This window comes from Colletotrichum destructivum, chromosome 9, assembly GCF_034447905.1.
Source record: "Colletotrichum destructivum chromosome 9, complete sequence".
In the NCBI taxonomy this organism is placed as follows: Eukaryota; Fungi; Ascomycota; class Sordariomycetes; order Glomerellales; family Glomerellaceae; genus Colletotrichum; species Colletotrichum destructivum.
Window position 1 is genome coordinate 780,101 of NC_085904.1, and position 19,115 is coordinate 799,215.

A 19,115-nucleotide genomic window follows, 5' to 3' on the forward strand; every position below is an offset into this window, starting at 1 on the left:
TCGTGTCTCACGGGGTGTGTCCAGCTATTGTGTCAGCCCATGCCAGCACAGGCTAAAAAGGGACAACAGTCAATCAATCTGTAAGACATCGGAGATCGTCTGCGTGGTTTCAATGGCGGTTAGTCGGGTGCCAGGCCGAGAAAAACGCAATCCAAGGCGGCGGTTGTACGAGGAAAGACGTGATCCGAGCCATCTATTCGTTTGTGTGTATCTGTACCTGGACTCGCGCCTCTCTCTCTACCCCCCGGCATGGGGATGGCCTGGGATGAGCTCCCAAAGGAGGTCTGAGAGCTGGTCTGCACGTTGACGAAGGGAGAGAAGCTGTCTGCTGTGAGGCGTGTGCGGCGTGAGGCGACGGAAGGAATGACATGGATCGAGGTTTGACGTTCCCGAAATGTGAAGTCCACAGGACCAAGGCAGGGCCCAGGGGAGGAAGAAACTCCGCCAATGACGCAGCTCGGAAGCTGGGCTGGACGGCCCCGCGTGTGGCGCAAGCTTCATCATTGGCTGGAAGCCAAGGTAATGGGACAGCTTCAAGAGACTGTGGTGTGGCTGGTGTAGCGCTCTGTGGCGTCACCTACCCCACACAATGCAAAGCATGCGGTCATAGATGGATCAGCTCTTGCAGCCCCGTGGCGCTAGCTATTAAGCCTGTAACCTGCTCCGACGCCGCTCTGCGGGGCATTACGCCATGCGGCTCTCATCGGACAAGAAAGTCAGGTACATGCTCTTCCCTCCCTGCCTGCCTCCCTCCCTCCCCCTCCATGTCTTTAGGCAGGAGATTGTTCTGTTTGCTTCGAGATCCTCCTAGATGCCAGCGCAGAGTTGAGCTGACTACCTTCGCATATGTACATGGATGGATGCGGATACCCGTCAACTCAATGCCACGCAACAAAAATAAAAATAAACATTCTTCCTTACCTGCCTACCAACCTTAGAAAATGGGGGTGAAGATCGCCAGAGTTGGGTCATTGTGAAGTCCAATTTGCGCCATCACCCCGATCCCCTCCATCCTTTTTCCTGCAGGACCTGCGCTGTCGCTGTCGCTGTCGCCGTTCCTTACAGTGATCTGCCACATGCGCCTCACTGTCCCGCAACCTCCCACCCCCTTGCCTTCGCACTACACTACCTTACTAGGCCATGCGCAACGGATGCTGCGTGACCTGTTGTTTTTTCGTCGCCAGAGCCGATGAAACGCGCTCGCTCATCTTTCCCGCATGTCGTCTTCCCGTTCGACCCGGCAGTCGCGCGCGCCCTCTTGGGAAGAAGCGGTTGCAGGAGAGCTAGTCCAAACACGAAGGAAGGAGAGGGGAAAGCTAAGGGAACCACGGCACGGCAGCTTGAAAGCGGCCTAGGGGACGTGTCTCTTCTCTCTTCCTCTCTCTCTCCCCTCCGCCCAGCCCTGACCTGACCTCTCAGCCCGAACGTCGTGGCATTCTGTAATGCAGATCGTGGAATCCTAAAGCCATCTCGATTACCGACCATCCTACGTAACACCCATTTGAAAACGATACAAGGATTCCGTCTCTGCTAGCTCGGTCAGCCCCCAGAAGTGCACCGCCGCCCCGCCCGCGGGAGAATACTTGCAGTGGATCAGGTTTAATATCGAGACGAAGTTGGGAATAATAGCGCCAATTGTCCATCCGACAGCCATACAAACCAACCGAGACACACGCTCGCACCTGTGGTATGGAGCGGTCCAGAACGGCAGGCTCCCCAAACGGGGGGCGCCAGGCGTTAGTGTGGTCACGAGGGGGAGGGGCGGGCCAAGGAACAAGACGCCATGTGTCCTCTCTCTCATTTCAAACGCTTTCCTCGCGGAGCACAAGGCTGTTTTCGGAACGGCATGGCGGCCGCTGAAATACTGATACGAGAGGCGGTCAGTAACCGAGGCGGGGTGGGTGAATCGTGATGGTATGCAGCACTCGGTTGCTTGGTTGGTGTTTTTTGTTTGGGGGGGGGAGGGGTTAGTTTTCTCTACATTTGTCTCTTTTGGGCTGCCATGCCCGCTTCGTTCTCATCTCGCTTGTCACGGCGGGCTCGTCTGTCCTTCGGTCTTTGTTCGAGCCGGCAGCAATTTTTCCCTGATTTCGTCCTGCCGTCTTGGTTGATATCCCGTTGGGGGGTTTTCCTCCCAGCACGTCTACGTCATCGTGCAAGGTTGCCACATGAGGCCGTCTGCTGCGCCCATAACCCCCCCCTCAAGAGGCGATGCCACACATGTGGCGATAATGCTCGAAGTGTCCTCGACGCCACAATGAGTCGAATGCCTCAGGTTTGGACATGGGAGTCGGACGAGTAGAACGAGGTCCATGATGGTGTCAAACCTATTCAGGCTCCCTCAAGCTACTCAGGACCGGTTGCTCATTCAGAGCCGATGCCGCCGGTGACCTCTAGTAAGACGCCCATTTATCTGTGGCACTGTGCGACGGCAAGTGGTTCCAGTTTACTTTTAACCACGATCCAAAAGGCAGAATCACACTGTTGCAACTTCAGGTCTCACTGCCTGCATGCGGAGGAAGGAGGTAAATGCTCGCCGCCAGTCTGGCACCCAAAGGCCGTGACGGATGAAGTCGGCACCCTGATTATTGCATCGTGCCGACGCTGCTGTGCTCCATGACTGTCATCGGCCGGGCCCCTAGAGAACCGCCGGGCGGGGATTCCGCCCTCCGCAGTTGAAGAAAGAATTCAGAAAGCCACCTCCCGTCTCCATCGGAAGTGGACCGCGTGTGTCGAGCATCCCGAAACATTGCGGCCCGCATCCGGGGATTTCCTAGGGCTGCGCCCCGGGCGGAAGACTCCACTTTCCCCGGATCGTCTGAGACCGTCGCCGCGGAGACCCACCCATCCCTACGTGAGGGGGGGGAAGGGCCCATCGGCAGCCCGGTGAGTGAGTGACTTGAGGGCTGCGTCCTAACGTTATGCGAGTGCCGTGTTGAATCAACGCTACCCGATAAGGCTATGCATGTGTCAGGGGCGAAACATTGGACCAACAGACTGTGGCTTATGTGTGGCTGCGCCGCTGAACATGATGGGTTCCCGGAATCATACGAACGTGTGTTTCGACCGGTGGAGTTGGACAGCGAAGGTCACCAGGCTTAAACAGGGTCCTTGGCAAGTGTCATCCGAACTGCCTCGAAGTAGGATACAACTTAATACTTCACACCTATGCCATGTAACAAAGTTTGAGTAAAGAAAAGATTGTTTCGTTTTCACTGTAGGTATTGTAAAAAAACAAACCAAGTCATAGAAAGGTGCCATGGTATAACATTAACGTAGATACTATGATACAACAGGCTGGGTATTATTGGGTATCAAGCCTTCCCGTGAAGCTTCAGGCCATCTTCTCATACTATCATGAACCTACATAAGAAAACATTACAAACACACAAGATCCATTAGTTAACTCCTCCATAGGCCGTCAAAAAAGGTCGATCAAACATTGCCCCTGTGGTCCCCGTTTGGCATGTTAAAGCCATGGAGACCACCGCACCAAGTAGTGAGAGCGGATTGCCGCGAGGGGCAACTGATGAACAACGAGCGCGCGTTGCTTAGACGCGGGAAGAACGGTACCAGCGGCGGCGGCCGTGGGTGTGGCGGGTGTCGGCGACGGCGTTGCGACGGCGGACCCAGAAGAGGCCGACGAGGGCCGACGCAAGCCAGACAATGGCGGACAGAAAGCAGAAGGCGATGTTGGCCTTGTTGCGACCGCATGCATCACCGCGAGGGCTGACGTTGCTCCAGTCGAAGACGGGACCGCAGCCATCACCGATGAGCTGGGGGGAGAGTATATACGTCAGTATGTTGATTGCGCCTGCCTAGGGCAGTGATAAAGTCGGAGGGAAACTCACGTTGACAAGCAGGCCGAAGGCGATGAACCAAAGGATACTGAGGAAGATGTCCATGGGCCAGTGGATGAAGCTGGCCGAGAAGGGGAGCAGCCATAGGAGGGCGAAGAGCAGCGACAAGCTGGCCACGACGATGGTGTAGATGAAGCGGCCATTGTCCCACGAGGATGCGTTGGAGCTGTGGAGGTAGGAGCCGGTGATACCGGCGACGATGGCGGCGAACGCCAGCTGGGCGCCGCGAAGGATGAATTGCACAATACGGTCGAACGCCATTGTGGTTGTGGTGTTATTGGTGGTGTGTGTAGTGTGGGTATGGTTGAGAAGAAAGATTGTCTCTCTGAACGTCTGCTGGTCTGTTGCTGTCCTGATGAAATGGAATATCAAGAAGCAATGGGAAGGGCATGAGGTTATCTCTATTTATCACCCTTTCGGGCATGCCGAGAAGTTTGGGCCAGTTAGGGGGAGAGACACATCAGGATGACGATCGGGGAGAAAGCAGGTTTGAGGGTGGTGTGGTCTGACATTGCAAACTTCGCCAACAAGGAGAGTCAGTCGCATCGTCACCGCCGAGCACAGCAGACGCGCCTGGATCGCGGGTCTTAGTGTGCCGAAAATCTGTGACTAAAGGGACCGGGGCTAAAGATGTAGGTAAAGGTAGGTAGGTAGACACGCAGTGCAGAGAGGCCCAAGAAAGACAGACAGACTCATGTCGGTGTACAATAAAGACACCCAACAGTCCCGGTTTCTTTGGTGCGGGGCCGGTACATAACGCAGAGACCCTGCCAAGCATACTTCTTCGGCACCTATGCCGTGAGAAAAGGGAGGGAGGAAACTAGGGGGGGGGGTTGGCTCAACGTCACCAGGCTGGCTTCGTGGCACGCTATCGAGTCCGTTCGTTTTCTTCTTCTTGTCCGCTTGTCCCGGCCCTGAAGCTGTCCCGGATGAGGTCATCCCCGATCAGGGTGAAGGGAAGCGATGGCCGTATGAGAAGACGATGGCAGGGCTGGCATGCCTCCCGGTAGGGCGGCGCTTACTATCCACCCCGTCCATAAGGTTTGAAACACGCTTATGAAGGGCCGCGATGCAATGTCCGGACAGCCGTTTAGTCTTCCTTTCGGTGCATGATGGGGGGAAATTTGCATGCTGTCAGCCAATGCGGGCCGGCTTGCTGGGTAGTGGAGAGTCCACACCAAGCTGACGAGGCCGAGACCACTCAGCCAAGCGACCAGCGAGGCGGTTTGTCGTGCGACGGCGGCTTGGGGTGTGGCTGCTCTTCGAAGTTGGGTTCCAACCGTGACCTCATCGGAGAGTTTGTCAACGGTGGCACCGTTGCGTCGTACCTCCTCTCCCTCCCCTCGACCTAGCCGACTGTGTAATGTTTGCGTAAATGTCGGAATGGCGGCATCTCATTTGCGACTTGTTCTACTTGCTACTTGCCAGGAGGCCACCGTCCAGTGTGGTCGCTTGCGACGTCTGTGGCGATCGCTGTGGCTCAACGGGTTCCAGGCTCTTGCGATCGGCATTCGGCAAGGAGAACAGGCTCGGGGCGCTTGCGATGGGCCGTCACGCGGACAGCGCCATGCAATTTGGGTGGCTGGCCCTGCTTCCTCCCTGGGCTGCCAGGCCTGCCAGGTAAGGAAAAAGAATTTTGGAATGTCATCGCCATATTCGTACCTGTACAGCGAAAAAGCCAGGCTCACCGAGAAAACGTGAAAGTGACGTCACAGCCCTTTTCCTGCGGGTGTGGCGCCACATCCCGTTCCAGCCACACACTTACCGAATTGCTCCTCATGTCATGATGCTTCCCGAACCGTTGCAAACTTGCAGTCAGTCCAATAAGTTCAACCGGTTTTACTTTGATCACCTGGTATCTGGTGCAAGTAACGGCTAGATTGCCGAGTCCAAAAACCCCCCTGAAATAGCGCTAAATTCTGTGTCCTTTGAGTTTCCTTGCGTGTTACCGGCGTCCTCGTCGCTTGACTAGCAAACGACACTTCAACGGATAGATTGGGCGAAATCTCTTTTTCTATGTACTTCTTGTTTGTCTGTGTGGTATATTCAGCCTCGTAATACCTGACTGGGGGCTCCGCATTCCAGATATTAACCGTAACCCAGGGCCATTAGACACCAAGGCCATTCCCATGCAACCGCGAAAAATCCAAATATCTATCGTAACGACTTTGTAAGAGAAATCTCGGTCAATCCGTCTGATACGCCTAGAGAGTCGTTGACTACTTGGGGCAAGGCATCCCCCATCCAGTCTGGATATTGCAGCAGTCGGCGTCCTGTACAGGGCTATCAGCATTCAGGGTTTCGAGGTTGGGGGAAATAAGGAAGATACTCACGCAACTCTCCGAGACCTTCCTGTTTGTGCCCAGAACAAAGACTTCTGAGCAAAAGTTCCCCTTCTGCCTTCTGCACCACCTGCGTCCGTTTCCTTGTGCCCTGCACGACTTAGCGTCTCTGCCATAGCAGCAGTTGCCCACTATGCCACTTATCATGAAGCCATCGAACGTTTCGCACTGCTGCATGTCAGCTAACGGGCCAGAGGCGCAGGGAAGCAATGAATACCCGAGAAGCGGCAGCCGGCGCTGCCATAACGGCCAAGGTGACGAGCAGAGCAGGGATGTGGAATTGCATGTTGATTTGTGCTTGAGTTGTGCTTGATGCAACTACTAGATGGTCTGTTGAGTGATGCTGAAGTTGCCCAATGTAGGGATGAACGTAGATCTGCTAATAGGAGAGGATCGATCTGTGGCAGGCTGAGGAGAAGGAATGTTTGATAGGTTTTATAAGCGTTTACACTCTCTATCGAATGTGTGCTTTCCAAATTTCATTGATGACAAGCCTGGTGAAAAATAGTTTGGGGCAGTGAACTGACTGATTGACTATTCAGGCGGGTCTGAAAGTGGAACTAGAACAACTAACCTCATGTTTACTCATCGGAAGGTTCTTGTTAGTGTTAAATAAGCGGAAAATAGCAGCTTGATCTATCCCGTACCAAAATTGAAAAAAATAGGGACTACCTTGAAGAAAACATGCCTCTAATTCCCCAAGACTGATCTGCGGTTGTTGAATGCTGGCACGACAGGACGTATAGGCTGGGGAGCACTTATCACGCCTCTGTTATTGATAGTGCCAAGCACAACGTATGAACAAAGTGGTGTCATTGCTAATTGTTGCGAGTCATCGACTCATGGTCCAGCCCCCTTTACGCAAAGTGACATGATAAGTTTGAAGTCAATTCATTGACGATTCGAATAAAAGCATACACGTACGGGCAATCCCATGTCAGGATACGCCCATCAGCTAGAACTACCTAATTTCCAAAAATAAATATGCTCGAAAACAACCACGGCGTTGGCCGCCGCTTGGCTTATTCGATACAGCGTTAGACTTTCCTTGGCAGGCTGAGTCGGCAGCACAGGCCGATCTATCCTATGCCGACGATTGGCCTTTTAACCAGGTGAGATTCCGAATGTGGGAGATCTTTTCAATCATGTGTATTTTTGGTTGTTGCCCTCAACGGGGTGACGAAGTTCACGATCCTGGCTACTCCCATCGGCCTGGAAACAAAACTGGCCGATGCGAGACTGTTCTGGATGGATGGCAATTTCCCGAGGCTACGTCGCTGTGTCTTCTTGTTACTGTCTGAGGCACTCTTCAATTAGGTAAAGACGCCGTGGCGCTGGTACTTTCAGGAAGCTTCAAGGTCGGGTGGGAGGGGGAAGGGGGGTGCGTGGTGCCTCTCGGCCGAATCTCCTTTTCGGCCCCGGGGATGATCCCGGTATTTTGTGAATTCTTCCACCGGCACTCCATGAATTGCACCTCGGCAACCCCACAAATTACCAACCCCGCGGGGGCCAGTCTGGGGTGCATACAGCGTTCCACAGCAACGCGTGTTGGTCCGGGCTGCTTGTACGGACGGCTTGACCATAGAAGCGCAATCTCCAGACGTACCGGTATTTCTTGGCTTTTCTTCTCCTATTCCTTCTAGTTCATCAGGAGTGCCTTGCCACATGGGGCAGTAACACGTCGTCATGAAGCATTCCACCGCGAACACCGGCTTCTTCCAGGAATTGCCGGTCCTGCCCAACCAATTTTTCGAAGACTCCAGCTTCCAAAGGGTTCTGAGACGTGCGTATCTCGTGACACGCGACATTCGTCCGGTGCTGCTAACTCTGGGGCCCCAGTGTTCCTGCCGAGCGACGTGGTCGAACGCGTCGAGGTCGAGCTCGCCCAGCTCGGCGAGGACGTCCTGTCCGATCGGGTCTTTTCGTGGGTCACCGACTCCGAGAGGAACAAGCCGTACCTGAAAGGGAACGGCCGCGATGCCTTTGGACGGCCCACCTCGGAACTAGTCGTCGGCGAAGGGTGGCGCGGCCTACAAGACTTCGGCATCAGGAAGGGCATCGTTGCGACCGGGTACGACGCCTCACTCGGGTCATCCGCGCGGATGGTCCAGTTCCTGAGGCTTCATCTGTGGGAGGGCTCTGCTTCCAATGTGTCTTGCCCGTCCGCCATGCAAGACGGCGCCGCCCGACTGCTGCAGCTGCACCTGGCCAAGGACGCGGACCCGACCCTGCGAAAGGTGCTCGAGAACGCGCTCCACCACCTGCTGTCCAGGGATCCGGCAACGGCTTGGACCAGCGGACAGTGGATGACGGAGCGGACCGGCGGGAGCGACGTTTCCCTCACCGAAACCGTGGCCAGGCACACCCCATCCGCGGAACAGGGGCTAGCGGACGCACAAGAAGGCATCCCGCTCGGGCCGTGGTCGATCTCTGGGTTCAAGTGGTTCTCGAGCGCCACCGACGCGGCCATGACGATCCTCCTCGCGAGGACGCAGAACGGCATCAGCGCCTTCTTTGCGCCGATGAGGAGGCATAGCTCCTCCGCGACGACCATGGTCGGACGACCCAAGGGCGTCGCCGGCACGGAGTTGAACGGGGTCAGGATCCAGCGGTTGAAGAACAAGTCGGGTACGCAGTCCCTGCCGACCGCCGAGCTCGAGCTGGACGGCATGCGTGGATGGCTCCTCGGCCAGGAAGGCCGCGGGGTCCACGAGATCAGCACCGTCCTCACGCTCACGCGTGTCCACTCGGCCGTGGCCGCTGTGGGATACGTCGGCCGCGGGCTGGCCATAGCGAGAGCATACGCCAAAGTCAGGCAGGTCCACGCGGGGAGAGGACGGCGGATGCCGCTGTCTGAAAGCCCGCTGCACATGCAGACCCTTGCGGATATGACGGGGGAGTATCACGGTCTGATGTTGCTGACCTTCTTTACGGCACACCTCCTGGGATTGGACGAACATCCGGATACCGGAGGCGGATCGGGGGCGCCTGCCGCCCTCAAGCTGGATCGCAAGCACGTGGTGCCTCTCCTGCGCGTCCTGACGCCGCTCTGCAAGGCGTACGTCTGCAAGACGTCGATCCAGCTGCTCCAAGGCTGCATGGAGGCCCTGGGCGGGGTCGGCTACATGCTCAACGAGGAGACCGAGTATCTCAACGTCGCCCGGCTCCACCGCGACTGCTGCGTGCTCGCCATCTGGGAGGGGACCACGGACGTCCTGGCGACGGACTTTGTGCGCGCGCTGAAACACCCCCAGGGCGGTGCCGGGTCGGTCGAGGCTTTGGACGCCCTCTTCGCGGAGAACGACTGGCCCAGGCAGGGTTCCTCTTCCGTCGATAACGGGAGCCCGAACGATTCGTGGCGGGCCGTTAGGAGGGAACTGGGTGGTAGCTCCCAGCCGGAGCTTGTTGCACACGCAAGGTACATACTCTGGACAGTGGCCGAAGCCCTTATCGGACTGTTGCTGCACATGGACTATGCCAGGGATGAGAGCGCAGCAGCATTCGACCTTCTCTGCCGCCATAAGGTTCGCTCAACACGCGCGACTCTGCGGGGGCCATCATCCAAAGGGGGCGCACAGAATGAGACGCGGCTCTCCAGTGAGGATCGGCTGAGAAGAAACACTATAATTGTGTACGGTAGGCTGGGCTCCGACGCTGCGCGGCGGACAAAATTGTAACGACTCCATTGTGTCGGTAGCGAAACCAACACGCGGACTTTGAGTTCGTCTCCAATGTCAAAAGACCTAGGTCTACATCTGCTCTTGGGGTATCACTAGATACAACTATTCCAATCAATCTCATAATAATAAGATCCCTGCGATTTTCCTCCCTCTCCAACGCCGGAAAGCTCTCACCGCATGACTGACTGTCATGCCTCCTCGATCCCATCCATAGTCATCGTGCTCGTCCCGACGCTCTTCGTCATCATTTCGTAGATTTCCGAGCTGCCCTTTCGAATCGACTCGGCCGGCGCGGCCTGTTCTCCACCGTGTCCCTCTTCTCCCAGTTGCTTCGCTGCGCTGGAACTCCTAGGGATTGTGCCGTCCTCCTCGTCGACGTACCTCAGGATTACAGTGCCGAGCCAGTTGCCGAACCGCGCATGGTTCTGCTCCCGAGGACCCCGGATTCGGTCGTAGTAGTCTCGGATGTACGGGCCTCGACGCCAGAACGCTCTGGTGGCCAGGGGGCTCAATACAGGCAGGGTGACGGTGATGAGACCCACGGCAGTTTCGCGAAACCCCCATCGGTTGATGTTGATGATGGATGGCGCGCCACCCAGCGTCGTTATCGCTCGCACGACCGCCGTCGATATGACGAATACGCCCGACGATAGCAGGATGGCGACGCCAATCTTCCGCTTCAGGGATACTCGGAGGTGCCACAGGATCGGTATGGGGATGGTGAGGAGCGCCGCATCGGTGAGAATGTTGAGCCAGAGCAGTACCCAGAAGTTCTGCGGTCGGAACGTGCATTCAGGGCCTGGCAATGGCCGGATTCGCCAGTTATCGGAAAATCCAAACTAGTAGTCAGCACCCCGACTTGCAAAGAAGGCGTTGCTAGAGAGAAAACATACGGAACACAGCTGAGCGTCACCGTCATGCACAAGACGATGTACGACAGGCCGCACAACCAAAAGAGCCCAATCATGGCTCGCCTCCTGAATAACCCCATCGTCAGACGCTTGTAAAAGAACAATACCGTGAACTTCAAGACCCCTGTTGAAACCTAGTTAGATCTTGCCTGGGCCGAACCACCACACAAAGATGCCTACAGATGCAGCCCGGGTACGAATACCAGGAGAGAAACTCGAGCTTCGAACCGAGTTCAAGAATTTCGACGTCGTGGTCCGACAACTTCGGTACCATGTCGGCGGTGATATCGATGTTCCCGCCTGTGTAATACGTGATCTTGGACCGCCATCAGCCGACCTCCTTGACGATTGCACACGCACCAAGTACTCACTTGTACAACGTACATGTTGATGCTGTATAGCACGAGGTACTGCATCGCATCAGTCATCCTACCGCCCGACAGATGTTCATGGACTTACAGGCAAAGCAAGGTAATCATCGCCGCGGAGCCCATGGATGCCAACGGTTCGGAGTCGCACCGCGTATCGGAGAAGTATTACGAAGACGCCGATGGCATACCAAGCCTGGCGCATCACCTACATGTCAGCTACGGCCTCGGGTCCCGCGGATGGAATTGGCTTTGAGGTTTTTACCCAGACTTCGGGTAGATAAGAGTCGTCTTGCTCCAACTGGACATTTGAGCTTGGTCCCCGCATAATCTCGCCTGGGTCGTCGCCAGAGGCATCTGCATTTCGTCGATGTAAGAACTGGAATGAGAAAGTTGGCGGATGGGAAGCCGGTCGGGTAGGTAAAGTGGCGGTAGACGCGCTGGATGAAATGGGTTTGGGTTAAGAAGAGAGGAAAGGGGCCCTGTTGCTTGCATGGGATGGGGACGCTCACCCCTCCCGCGGATCACGTTGCTTCGATTGACAAGAGAGGAATAAAGGGACTGTTTCGTCTGAAGCTAGAGGAAGAACGCCCGGTCCAGAACCTTGTATCTCGAGGTTCCCTTTGCTGCCCATCCATCAACTGGGCATCCCACCGCGACGAGCTCGGACTCCTGGGCCCCAGCTTGTCGGCAAATACGTTGAAGCTGGCATGTTAGCAAGTATTCCGAGGTTCCCCCTAGTTCGAAACAGGCTCGCGTCCTGTGCTCGTTGCCGCCCCGGCATAGAGTGCAGTCCGGGGTATCCGGCTCATCGAAGTATTCGTCTTCGATCGAGACGTACAGCGGAGCGTGGCGTCGGATACTCCTATCTATCATACGCAAGTCTTCCCGCCGTTCATCGTTAAGTTGGGTCTGAGAAGTTTGACGTTTGCTTTTCTTTGTTGTTTGATATCGCATCCTGGAAAGTGAGTGACCTGGACAGAAACGACGCCCAGTCTTAGACATCTTCTAGAAGTCGACATGACTCGCGGCATCCCTTCTCCTAAGTAGCCCGGTCTGGGTGTAAAATGCTCCGGTCAGTTATTTGGAAGCAAACCTAGCGGAAACTCTTTTGTCCAGGGAACACTGTCCGGGGAACACACTCGGGAAATATGATTGTCTGAGAAATCAGTTCCTGGGCATTACGGTGACATCTTGGTGATTGTTTGCCGCGATGCAGGAAGGAAACAAACCCGTTCCGATCGGGCTGCGGAGGGGGAGACTCGGCAATCGGCCAGGGAAATGGGAATGGCCGCGTAAGAAGAGGAGATAAAAGTGTACCATCTCTTGATTGCATAAAAGAAAGCCTCTTGTCTGCAAGCATTGGGTTTAAAATGCAACGATACCATCAAGGATTCAACCAAAACTTTAGGTCTACAAAAAGACGCACCTGTCCACTGCTGCCAGCACCGCGAAAGGCACGAAAGGCAGCACCTTTTGCAGTGCCTGGGTCCACGGATTTAGCGAGCGAGCCAATTGAATTACATGCTGGTTTGCCAGTGAAGCAAATTGTAGTACCTATGTGAAAGGTGCCTGCCTAGGTACCAACTTGTCATAATTGTGCATATAAACAATTACTTACCTAGCTAGGTACCTACCTGGGTGCCTAAATCGGTTTTGACCCAGCCGGTCCTGCAGGCCACCTACTAACCGCAAGCACCCCTCCAACTCCAGGTCCGCGTCCTGTCGCGTCGCGCTTCTCAACCCCCCACCATCATCGACCCATTATCATCATCACCGAGATCCTTGATGCACGCAATGCGACCGATGCGATTGCCGCCACCATGCCCCGTCAGGTCCAGCAGAAACCCATCGTTATTTCTGACGAGGAAACTGCATCAGAAAGCGACCAACCTCAGCCCTCAAGCGGGAAAGCCCTAGGCAAACGCAAAATCCACGTCGATTTCGAAGAGAAAGAAGTGTGGGACGCAGATTCCGACCTCGAGCTGCTCCCCAAGCCCAAGAAGCGGAAAGGCCAGCGTGCCTCCGCTAGCAAGGGAAAAAAAGACAAGACTAAGACTAAGATTAAGGGCACGGGTACGGGCAGACCGTCGAGGAAAAGCGCTTTTGTCAAGCTAGACATCGACGAGACCGACGAGCCTGACGACCTCGATGTCGCCGAAGCACCGGATTATCTGAAGGAGCGCAGGAAAAAGTTCGACCAGAACCGAGAAAGGCTGCAAGATGCCGGCCTTCTACTGCCGCCCGACTATTCCGACGTCGTCTTCTCCGACGATGATCGACTGGACGTCCTGGAACGCCGACCCAAGTTCGAAGAGAGCACCAAGATCAAGCCCTGCCGGCCTTACGAAGAAGTCGAGCTCGAGTATTCGGCAGGAATCATACCTGCTTCCATCGCGCAGTATCTACGCGAGTACCAGATCGTCGGCGTCAAGTTCCTGCATCGTCTTTTCGTCTACCAGAGAGGTGGCATACTCGGAGATGACATGGGTCTCGGAAAGACGGTGCAGGTTGCCACCTTTCTCACCGCGGCCTTTGGGAAGACCGCCGACGAGCGTGACAGGAAACGTTTGAAGAAGATCCGTGATGTATCCGGTCGCTGGTATCCGAGAATATTGATCATCTGCCCGGGGTCCATCATCGAAAACTGGAAGAACGAACTGAACCGTTGGGGCTGGTGGAAGGTCGACGTCTTCCACGGCGCAGGGAAAGAGGACGTGCTCTCCACTGCGAAGGCGGGCCGGACAGAAATCATGATCACGACCTACACGACGTACAAAAATCACAAGAGCTTGGTAAACACAGTCAAATGGGATGCCGTCATCGCCGACGAATGCCACCAAATGAAGGAAAGAAGCTCCGAAACTGCCAAGGCGATGAACGACGTGAATGCGCTCTGCCGCATCGGTTTGACGGGCACGGCCATCCAGAACAAGTACGAAGAGCTATGGACTCTGTTGAACTGGACAAATCCAGGCCATTTCGGGACCTTGGGAGAATGGAACAACACCATCACCAAGCCACTGACGCGAGGCCAGTCTCACGATGCAACCTTGAATCAATTACGAGATGCCAGGGTCACTGCCAGGAAGCTTGTCAATAACCTGCTCCCCGGATTTTTCCTGCGCCGAATGAAAACCTTGATAGCCCATCAGCTACCCAAGAAGAGTGACCGAGTCGTCTTTTGCCCGCTCACCGAGCAGCAACAGGAAGCATACAAGAACTTCATCAATAGGCCTGATGTCGAGCTTCTTCGTACCCTTTCGGATCCCTGCGAATGCGGGTCGGGTGTTGGTCAAGGCTGGTGCTGTCGGAAGACGCTCGACGACGGAACGTCGTGGCAGTCAATTATCTTCCCCTGCGTCACAACGCTGCAAAAGCTGTCGAACCACCTCACCCTTCTAATCCCTGCCGGGGGAGGCGAGCAAGATGAAAAGCAAAAGAGAGAGATGCGCACACTGCAGACCTGCTGTCCGGGGTCGTGGCACCAACTCTACACGAACAGAGACGCGATCATGAATCTGGCCAACCCCGAATTCTGTGGCAAATGGAAGGTTTTAAAGAAGCTGCTCAAGTTCTGGCACGACAGCGGCGACAAAGTCCTGGTCTTCTCGCACAGCGTCCGGCTGCTACGGATTTTGCAGCACCTGTTCCACAATACCAGCTACAGCGTCACGTATCTGGATGGTTCGGTGACGTACGAGGACAGGCAAAAGGCCGTAGATGACTTCAACTCCGACCCGACTCAGTTTGTTTTTTTGATTTCGACCAAGGCCGGCGGTGTGGGCCTGAATATCACTTCGGCAAACAAGGTGGTGATTGTTGACCCTCACTGGAACCCCTCATACGATCTCCAGGCCCAGGACCGAGCGTATCGCATTGGCCAGGTGCGGGATGTCGACGTCTTCCGGCTGGTCTCGACCGGCACTATCGAGGAGATTGTCTACGGCAGGCAGATTTACAAACAGCAGCAGGCCAACATTGGCTACACGGCGTCGTCGGAGCGCCGGTACTTCAAAGGTGTCCAGCAGGACTCTGAACGCAAGGGAGAGATCTTTGGGTTGGAGAACCTCTTTACTTATCGTGAAAACCAGCTCGTGATCCGTGACATTGTCAACAAGACCAATATTGCCGAGGCAAAAGCAGGAACGGGCATCGCAATGACCACGGTCGACATGGAGAAGCTTGCAAAGGAGGAAGAAAGAGAACTCGCATCCTTGAAGCAACAGCCACCCCTGGACTCTGAAGACGGTGACATGGGCCAGCTCGCCACGTTCCTGGCCGCTAAAAAGTCCAATGCCGGTGGCTCCGAGAAAGCCCAGCAGGCCAAGAGTGATGCTGTCCAGGCCATCCTGTCGGCAGCAGGCGTCGAGTACACGCACGAAAACTCGGAAGTGATTGGGACGTCCAAAGTCGAGGAGCAGCTGTCCCGCAAGGCGGAAATGGCGGCTAGCTCTGACGTGGACGGAGAGGGCGACAGCGCCTTGTTCGCAGACAGCCAGGCGTTTGACGAGAAGGCGCAGAAGCTGAAAGGGTTCGCGTACATTTACAACCCCCCGGAGGATGTCATGCAACGGCAATTCTGCTCCATGGCACGCGAATTCGGCTTCGCGAGCGCGACGGAGTTCGCCCTGGTGGTCGGCAGCTGGACGCAGGCCCAGAGGCGGAATTGCCTCGAGGCGTTTTACAAGATTCGCGAAGGCAAGCTGCTAGCTGAGGAGACAGTCAAGGCGGAGATCCAGGCCGAGGAACTGGCTGCCAAAGAGGAGTCACCGAGGCCGAAAGACGAGGCCGAAGACGAGGTCAAAGAGGAGTTGAGGGTGAAGGTCGAGGCAAGGAAGGACAACGTCATGGTCGCTGACAATGACGCTGAAACCGAGGAGGAAGACGATGAGGACGCTGTCAAGGAAGAAGGGGTCAAGGAGGAACCCAAAATGGTAAAGCTAGAGACGGATGTGGTCTTGAAGAGGACGTCGGTCTTCCTCTACGACACGGACGACGGTACAGATGAGCTTTGAAGGCGTTCTGGAAACTAAAGGCAGATAGATACCCTGGCGTTATGGTGTTTTGACGGATTTATCTCGAGATCAATAGAAGAGGGGAGGGCTTCGGGCCTCGCAAGTTGACGTTACCGAAATTGTGTTCGACAAACGGGTGATGGCAGTGGCCTGACCCGGGAAGTTAGCAGGACAAGGGGGATCAGGCAGGGCGCACAGAATTCTCGCCCGAGACGGGAAACACAATGAGCATGCATGGCGCGGCGCATGCATAGAGAGGGGGGGGGGAGACGTGTCTGATGTCTAGCACGATTCAATACCCGGGTATTATTATCTCGGTCCGTTTCCCATGGAACCGAGAGGCTTGAAGTGTATCCCAACATCCCCTTTAATACCGTGAAGCCAGGCCAAGCCAAGTTAACCGAAGAGAAAAAAAATTGCCGTGGCAGTGAGTTTATGTGCGTCCACCCTTCCTTCTCCTCCTCATTACGTCGTCCTCAAACCCCTTTCCTCGACTCGCCCTGCCCCCCACCCCCGGGCGTCCTCAAAACCGGTCGTCGACCCCCCTCGCCTTCTCGCCCGCCTTCCTCTCCCTGTTGAAGTCGACCCACCAGCGGTGCGACTCCTCGGTGCCGGTCCACTCGCCCGTGTCGGCGTCGATCTCGTCCCAGGGCTTGGGGGCCAGGATGTAGTGCACGTTCTTCACCTCGGCGTCGCGCCAGATGTCGGCGTGGACGCCGTCCCAGCGCATCGTCTTGAGCGCGTTGTAGACGTAGGGCAAGGCGACCCAGCGGCCGCGGTACAGGTCGGACAGCAGGCTCTGGTCGGCGAAGTCCATGTCCATGGCGCCCAGCTCCATGTGCCGGACGATCTGCTCGAACAGCTTCTTGGAGGGGTTGACGACCTGCAGGCCGCCGTTCATGAAGCCCAGGGGCGACTGGGTGACGGGGTCGGGCGAGGTGCGCTGGGCGGCGTCCGGATCGGCGTGCTGGGTGGTGAAGGCGCAGTTGGCCGGAGTCCAGTCGGCCGGGTAATGTGGCTTCTTGAGCGGGTTGCAGACGCAGGCGTGGCCGGCGGCGAAGACGCGGGTGCTCGGGTTCTTGACGGCGAGGTCCTCGAGGGACGGAGAACCCGGGGAGGAAGGGTTCCTGGGGGACCCGCCAATGGCGGCGCCGGGGGTCTGCTGGGCGGCGAAGTCGCCGTCGTCGAGGTCGAGTTCCATCAGCTCGTCCATGTTGCGGAGGACGAGCATGTCGGAGTCGAGCTGGACGACGCGAGAGTACTGGGTCAGGGAGAAGGGGGAGAGCTTGCTCCAGCAGTCGTAGAAGCGCGGGTCGTTGGAGTAGTCGCGGCCCTTTGTGGGGAGAAGGTACTCGATGCGCTGGGCGGGGATGCGACGGCGCTCGAGGGCGGCGAGGCCCTCGGGCGGGAAGGAGTCTGTGTAGAGGGCGACGAGGGGGTACGCCGAGCCGGACTTGACGAGAGAGTGGTTGAGGGTGAGGAGGCCGGGGAGATAGTCAAGGTTGGTGATGAGGGTTGTCCAGACTGTGCGCCGGGAAGTCAGCTTGGTGAGGGTTGGGAGCGGTTTGCGACGATGCGCCGATGGAGGGGGAACATCATGAGAAACAGGGTTACTCAAGTGAGTGGTTGGTTGGGTGCAAGGGGGAGTTCATTGAGTGAGTGAGATGAGAGTCGGGAGTGATGCAGTTGCGTGCGTGCGCGGGCAAGAACAGGCGGGAAGGGGGGGGGAGAGAGACAAACCCTTGTCCGACTCAACGGCGCGTCTCCCGTCCGACATGTTGGCGATTGAAAGAATGATGGCGGTTGTCAACTCAAACCTCACAAAATCCAAGGGGGCGCTTCGTTGCGACGGCGGGCTGCGAATGCGATGCGCGGGCTGCGCGTCGACTTTGGCGGGGCAGGTTCCGGCGGTGGAGGCGGGGTATTGGTGTCTCCCTCTTTTCTCTCTTGATGGAAGCTTGATGGAAGCTTGAGCGCGACGGAGAGCAGAGTGCAGGGTAGGTATTTCGGGACGGCCGGGATGTTTTTGGGGGATGTCTTGTCTGCGCCCTTCGTGTGAATGCGAAGCAGAATGTAAGAGGCGGGAGGAGGGGAAGGCAAGAAAGGAAGAGAAAAGGAGGAAGACAAGGGGGAGAGGACAGGTTCACGATATTAACATTTCAGTGGAAGATAAAGTAGCAGCAATCAATGTCAACTTTAGCTCCAAATGTCAACAATGGAAATAAAAATTGGCGCGTCAAATGGGGGGGGGGGGGGGGGTGAAAAACCTCACTCCCCCACGAGTCATCCCGACGATGCCACATTGGCCAGCCATAAATGGGAATTGTTTCCATTTTCACCATCCTCGCCCATGTACCCAAGGAACCGTTCTGAGCTGAAGCGGGGAGAAGAGAGGGGGGGGGGGGGTGTTTGACGGACAAATTCGACTGATAGACAGCGAGGGATTCCGATCGGCCGTCGCGTCGATGACGCCATCATGTCTGGGAACATCGAGGTCGAGCTGAGAAATACAAACAAAGCGGATAGCCGCGCGCAACTCGGTACTACGGATGCAAAAGGGGGGGGATGGATACAGAAAAGAGCGAGCGGGCCGGGGATTTCGGACAGCCTGAAGTAACAGGCGGGTGTGTGAACTCTGACCTGAGAGTGGTGGTGCTTCTTCCTCTCTCTCTCTCTCTCTCTCTCTCTCTCTCTCATATTCCCGCATGGATTAACACGACCTCAAGAGATTGCCCATGTCCAAAAAGAGGGGAACTTCTCTGTCCAATTTGTCCTAGTCCCCCCCCCTCCTCCCCATGGCTTCCGGGCGTCTTCTGCAGTGTGAGGGTCATAGATTTCCCACCCATTCAGGATCCGGGAAACGAGAGCGAGGAACGGCATCTTATCGTAGAGTTCATCCCTGCATATGACAGGTGCAAATAACGCGCGCATGCATA

General features: G+C 56.2%; 5 protein-coding genes across 5 annotated transcripts; 2 read left to right on the plus strand and 3 right to left on the minus strand.

Annotated features, from left to right (window-relative positions):
* Window positions 1–3,180: 3,180 nt before the first annotated feature.
* On the minus strand, window positions 3,181–5,472 carry CDEST_13351 (Putative Marvel domain-containing protein). Its single transcript, XM_062929507.1, has 2 exons — window positions 3,852–5,472; window positions 3,181–3,776 (listed from the first exon to the last, which is right to left on the minus strand). The coding sequence occupies exons 1-2, from the start codon at window positions 4,119–4,121 to the stop codon at window positions 3,552–3,554; spliced, it is 495 nt and encodes a 164-aa protein (XP_062785558.1). The 5' UTR covers window positions 4,122–5,472; the 3' UTR covers window positions 3,181–3,551.
* A 2,323-nt stretch (window positions 5,473–7,795) lies between these two features.
* Window positions 7,796–10,010, plus strand: CDEST_13352 (Putative adaptive response protein AidB). The gene is made up of 2 exons (XM_062929508.1): window positions 7,796–7,985; window positions 8,042–10,010. Exons 1-2 carry the CDS (start codon window positions 7,889–7,891, stop codon window positions 9,877–9,879), a joined length of 1,935 nt encoding a protein of 644 aa, XP_062785559.1. The 5' UTR covers window positions 7,796–7,888; the 3' UTR covers window positions 9,880–10,010.
* Window position 10,011: 1 nt separating this feature from the next.
* CDEST_13353 (uncharacterized protein) lies at window positions 10,012–12,471 on the minus strand. Its single transcript, XM_062929509.1, has 6 exons — window positions 11,427–12,471; window positions 11,253–11,357; window positions 11,165–11,203; window positions 10,974–11,109; window positions 10,781–10,917; window positions 10,012–10,721 (listed from the first exon to the last, which is right to left on the minus strand). The coding sequence occupies exons 1-6, from the start codon at window positions 11,487–11,489 to the stop codon at window positions 10,071–10,073; spliced, it is 1,131 nt and encodes a 376-aa protein (XP_062785560.1). The 5' UTR covers window positions 11,490–12,471; the 3' UTR covers window positions 10,012–10,070.
* Window positions 12,472–12,786: 315 nt separating this feature from the next.
* Window positions 12,787–16,187, plus strand: CDEST_13354 (Putative helicase, P-loop containing nucleoside triphosphate hydrolase, SNF2-like domain superfamily). The gene has a single exon (XM_062929510.1). It carries the CDS (start codon window positions 12,985–12,987, stop codon window positions 16,177–16,179), a length of 3,195 nt encoding a protein of 1,064 aa, XP_062785561.1. The 5' UTR covers window positions 12,787–12,984; the 3' UTR covers window positions 16,180–16,187.
* A 1-nt stretch (window position 16,188) lies between these two features.
* CDEST_13355 (Putative glycosyl transferase, family 8, nucleotide-diphospho-sugar transferase) lies at window positions 16,189–18,387 on the minus strand. The gene is made up of 2 exons (XM_062929511.1): window positions 17,920–18,387; window positions 16,189–17,703 (listed from the first exon to the last, which is right to left on the minus strand). The coding sequence occupies exons 1-2, from the start codon at window positions 17,954–17,956 to the stop codon at window positions 16,703–16,705; spliced, it is 1,038 nt and encodes a 345-aa protein (XP_062785562.1). The 5' UTR covers window positions 17,957–18,387; the 3' UTR covers window positions 16,189–16,702.
* Window positions 18,388–19,115: the final 728 nt, after the last annotated feature.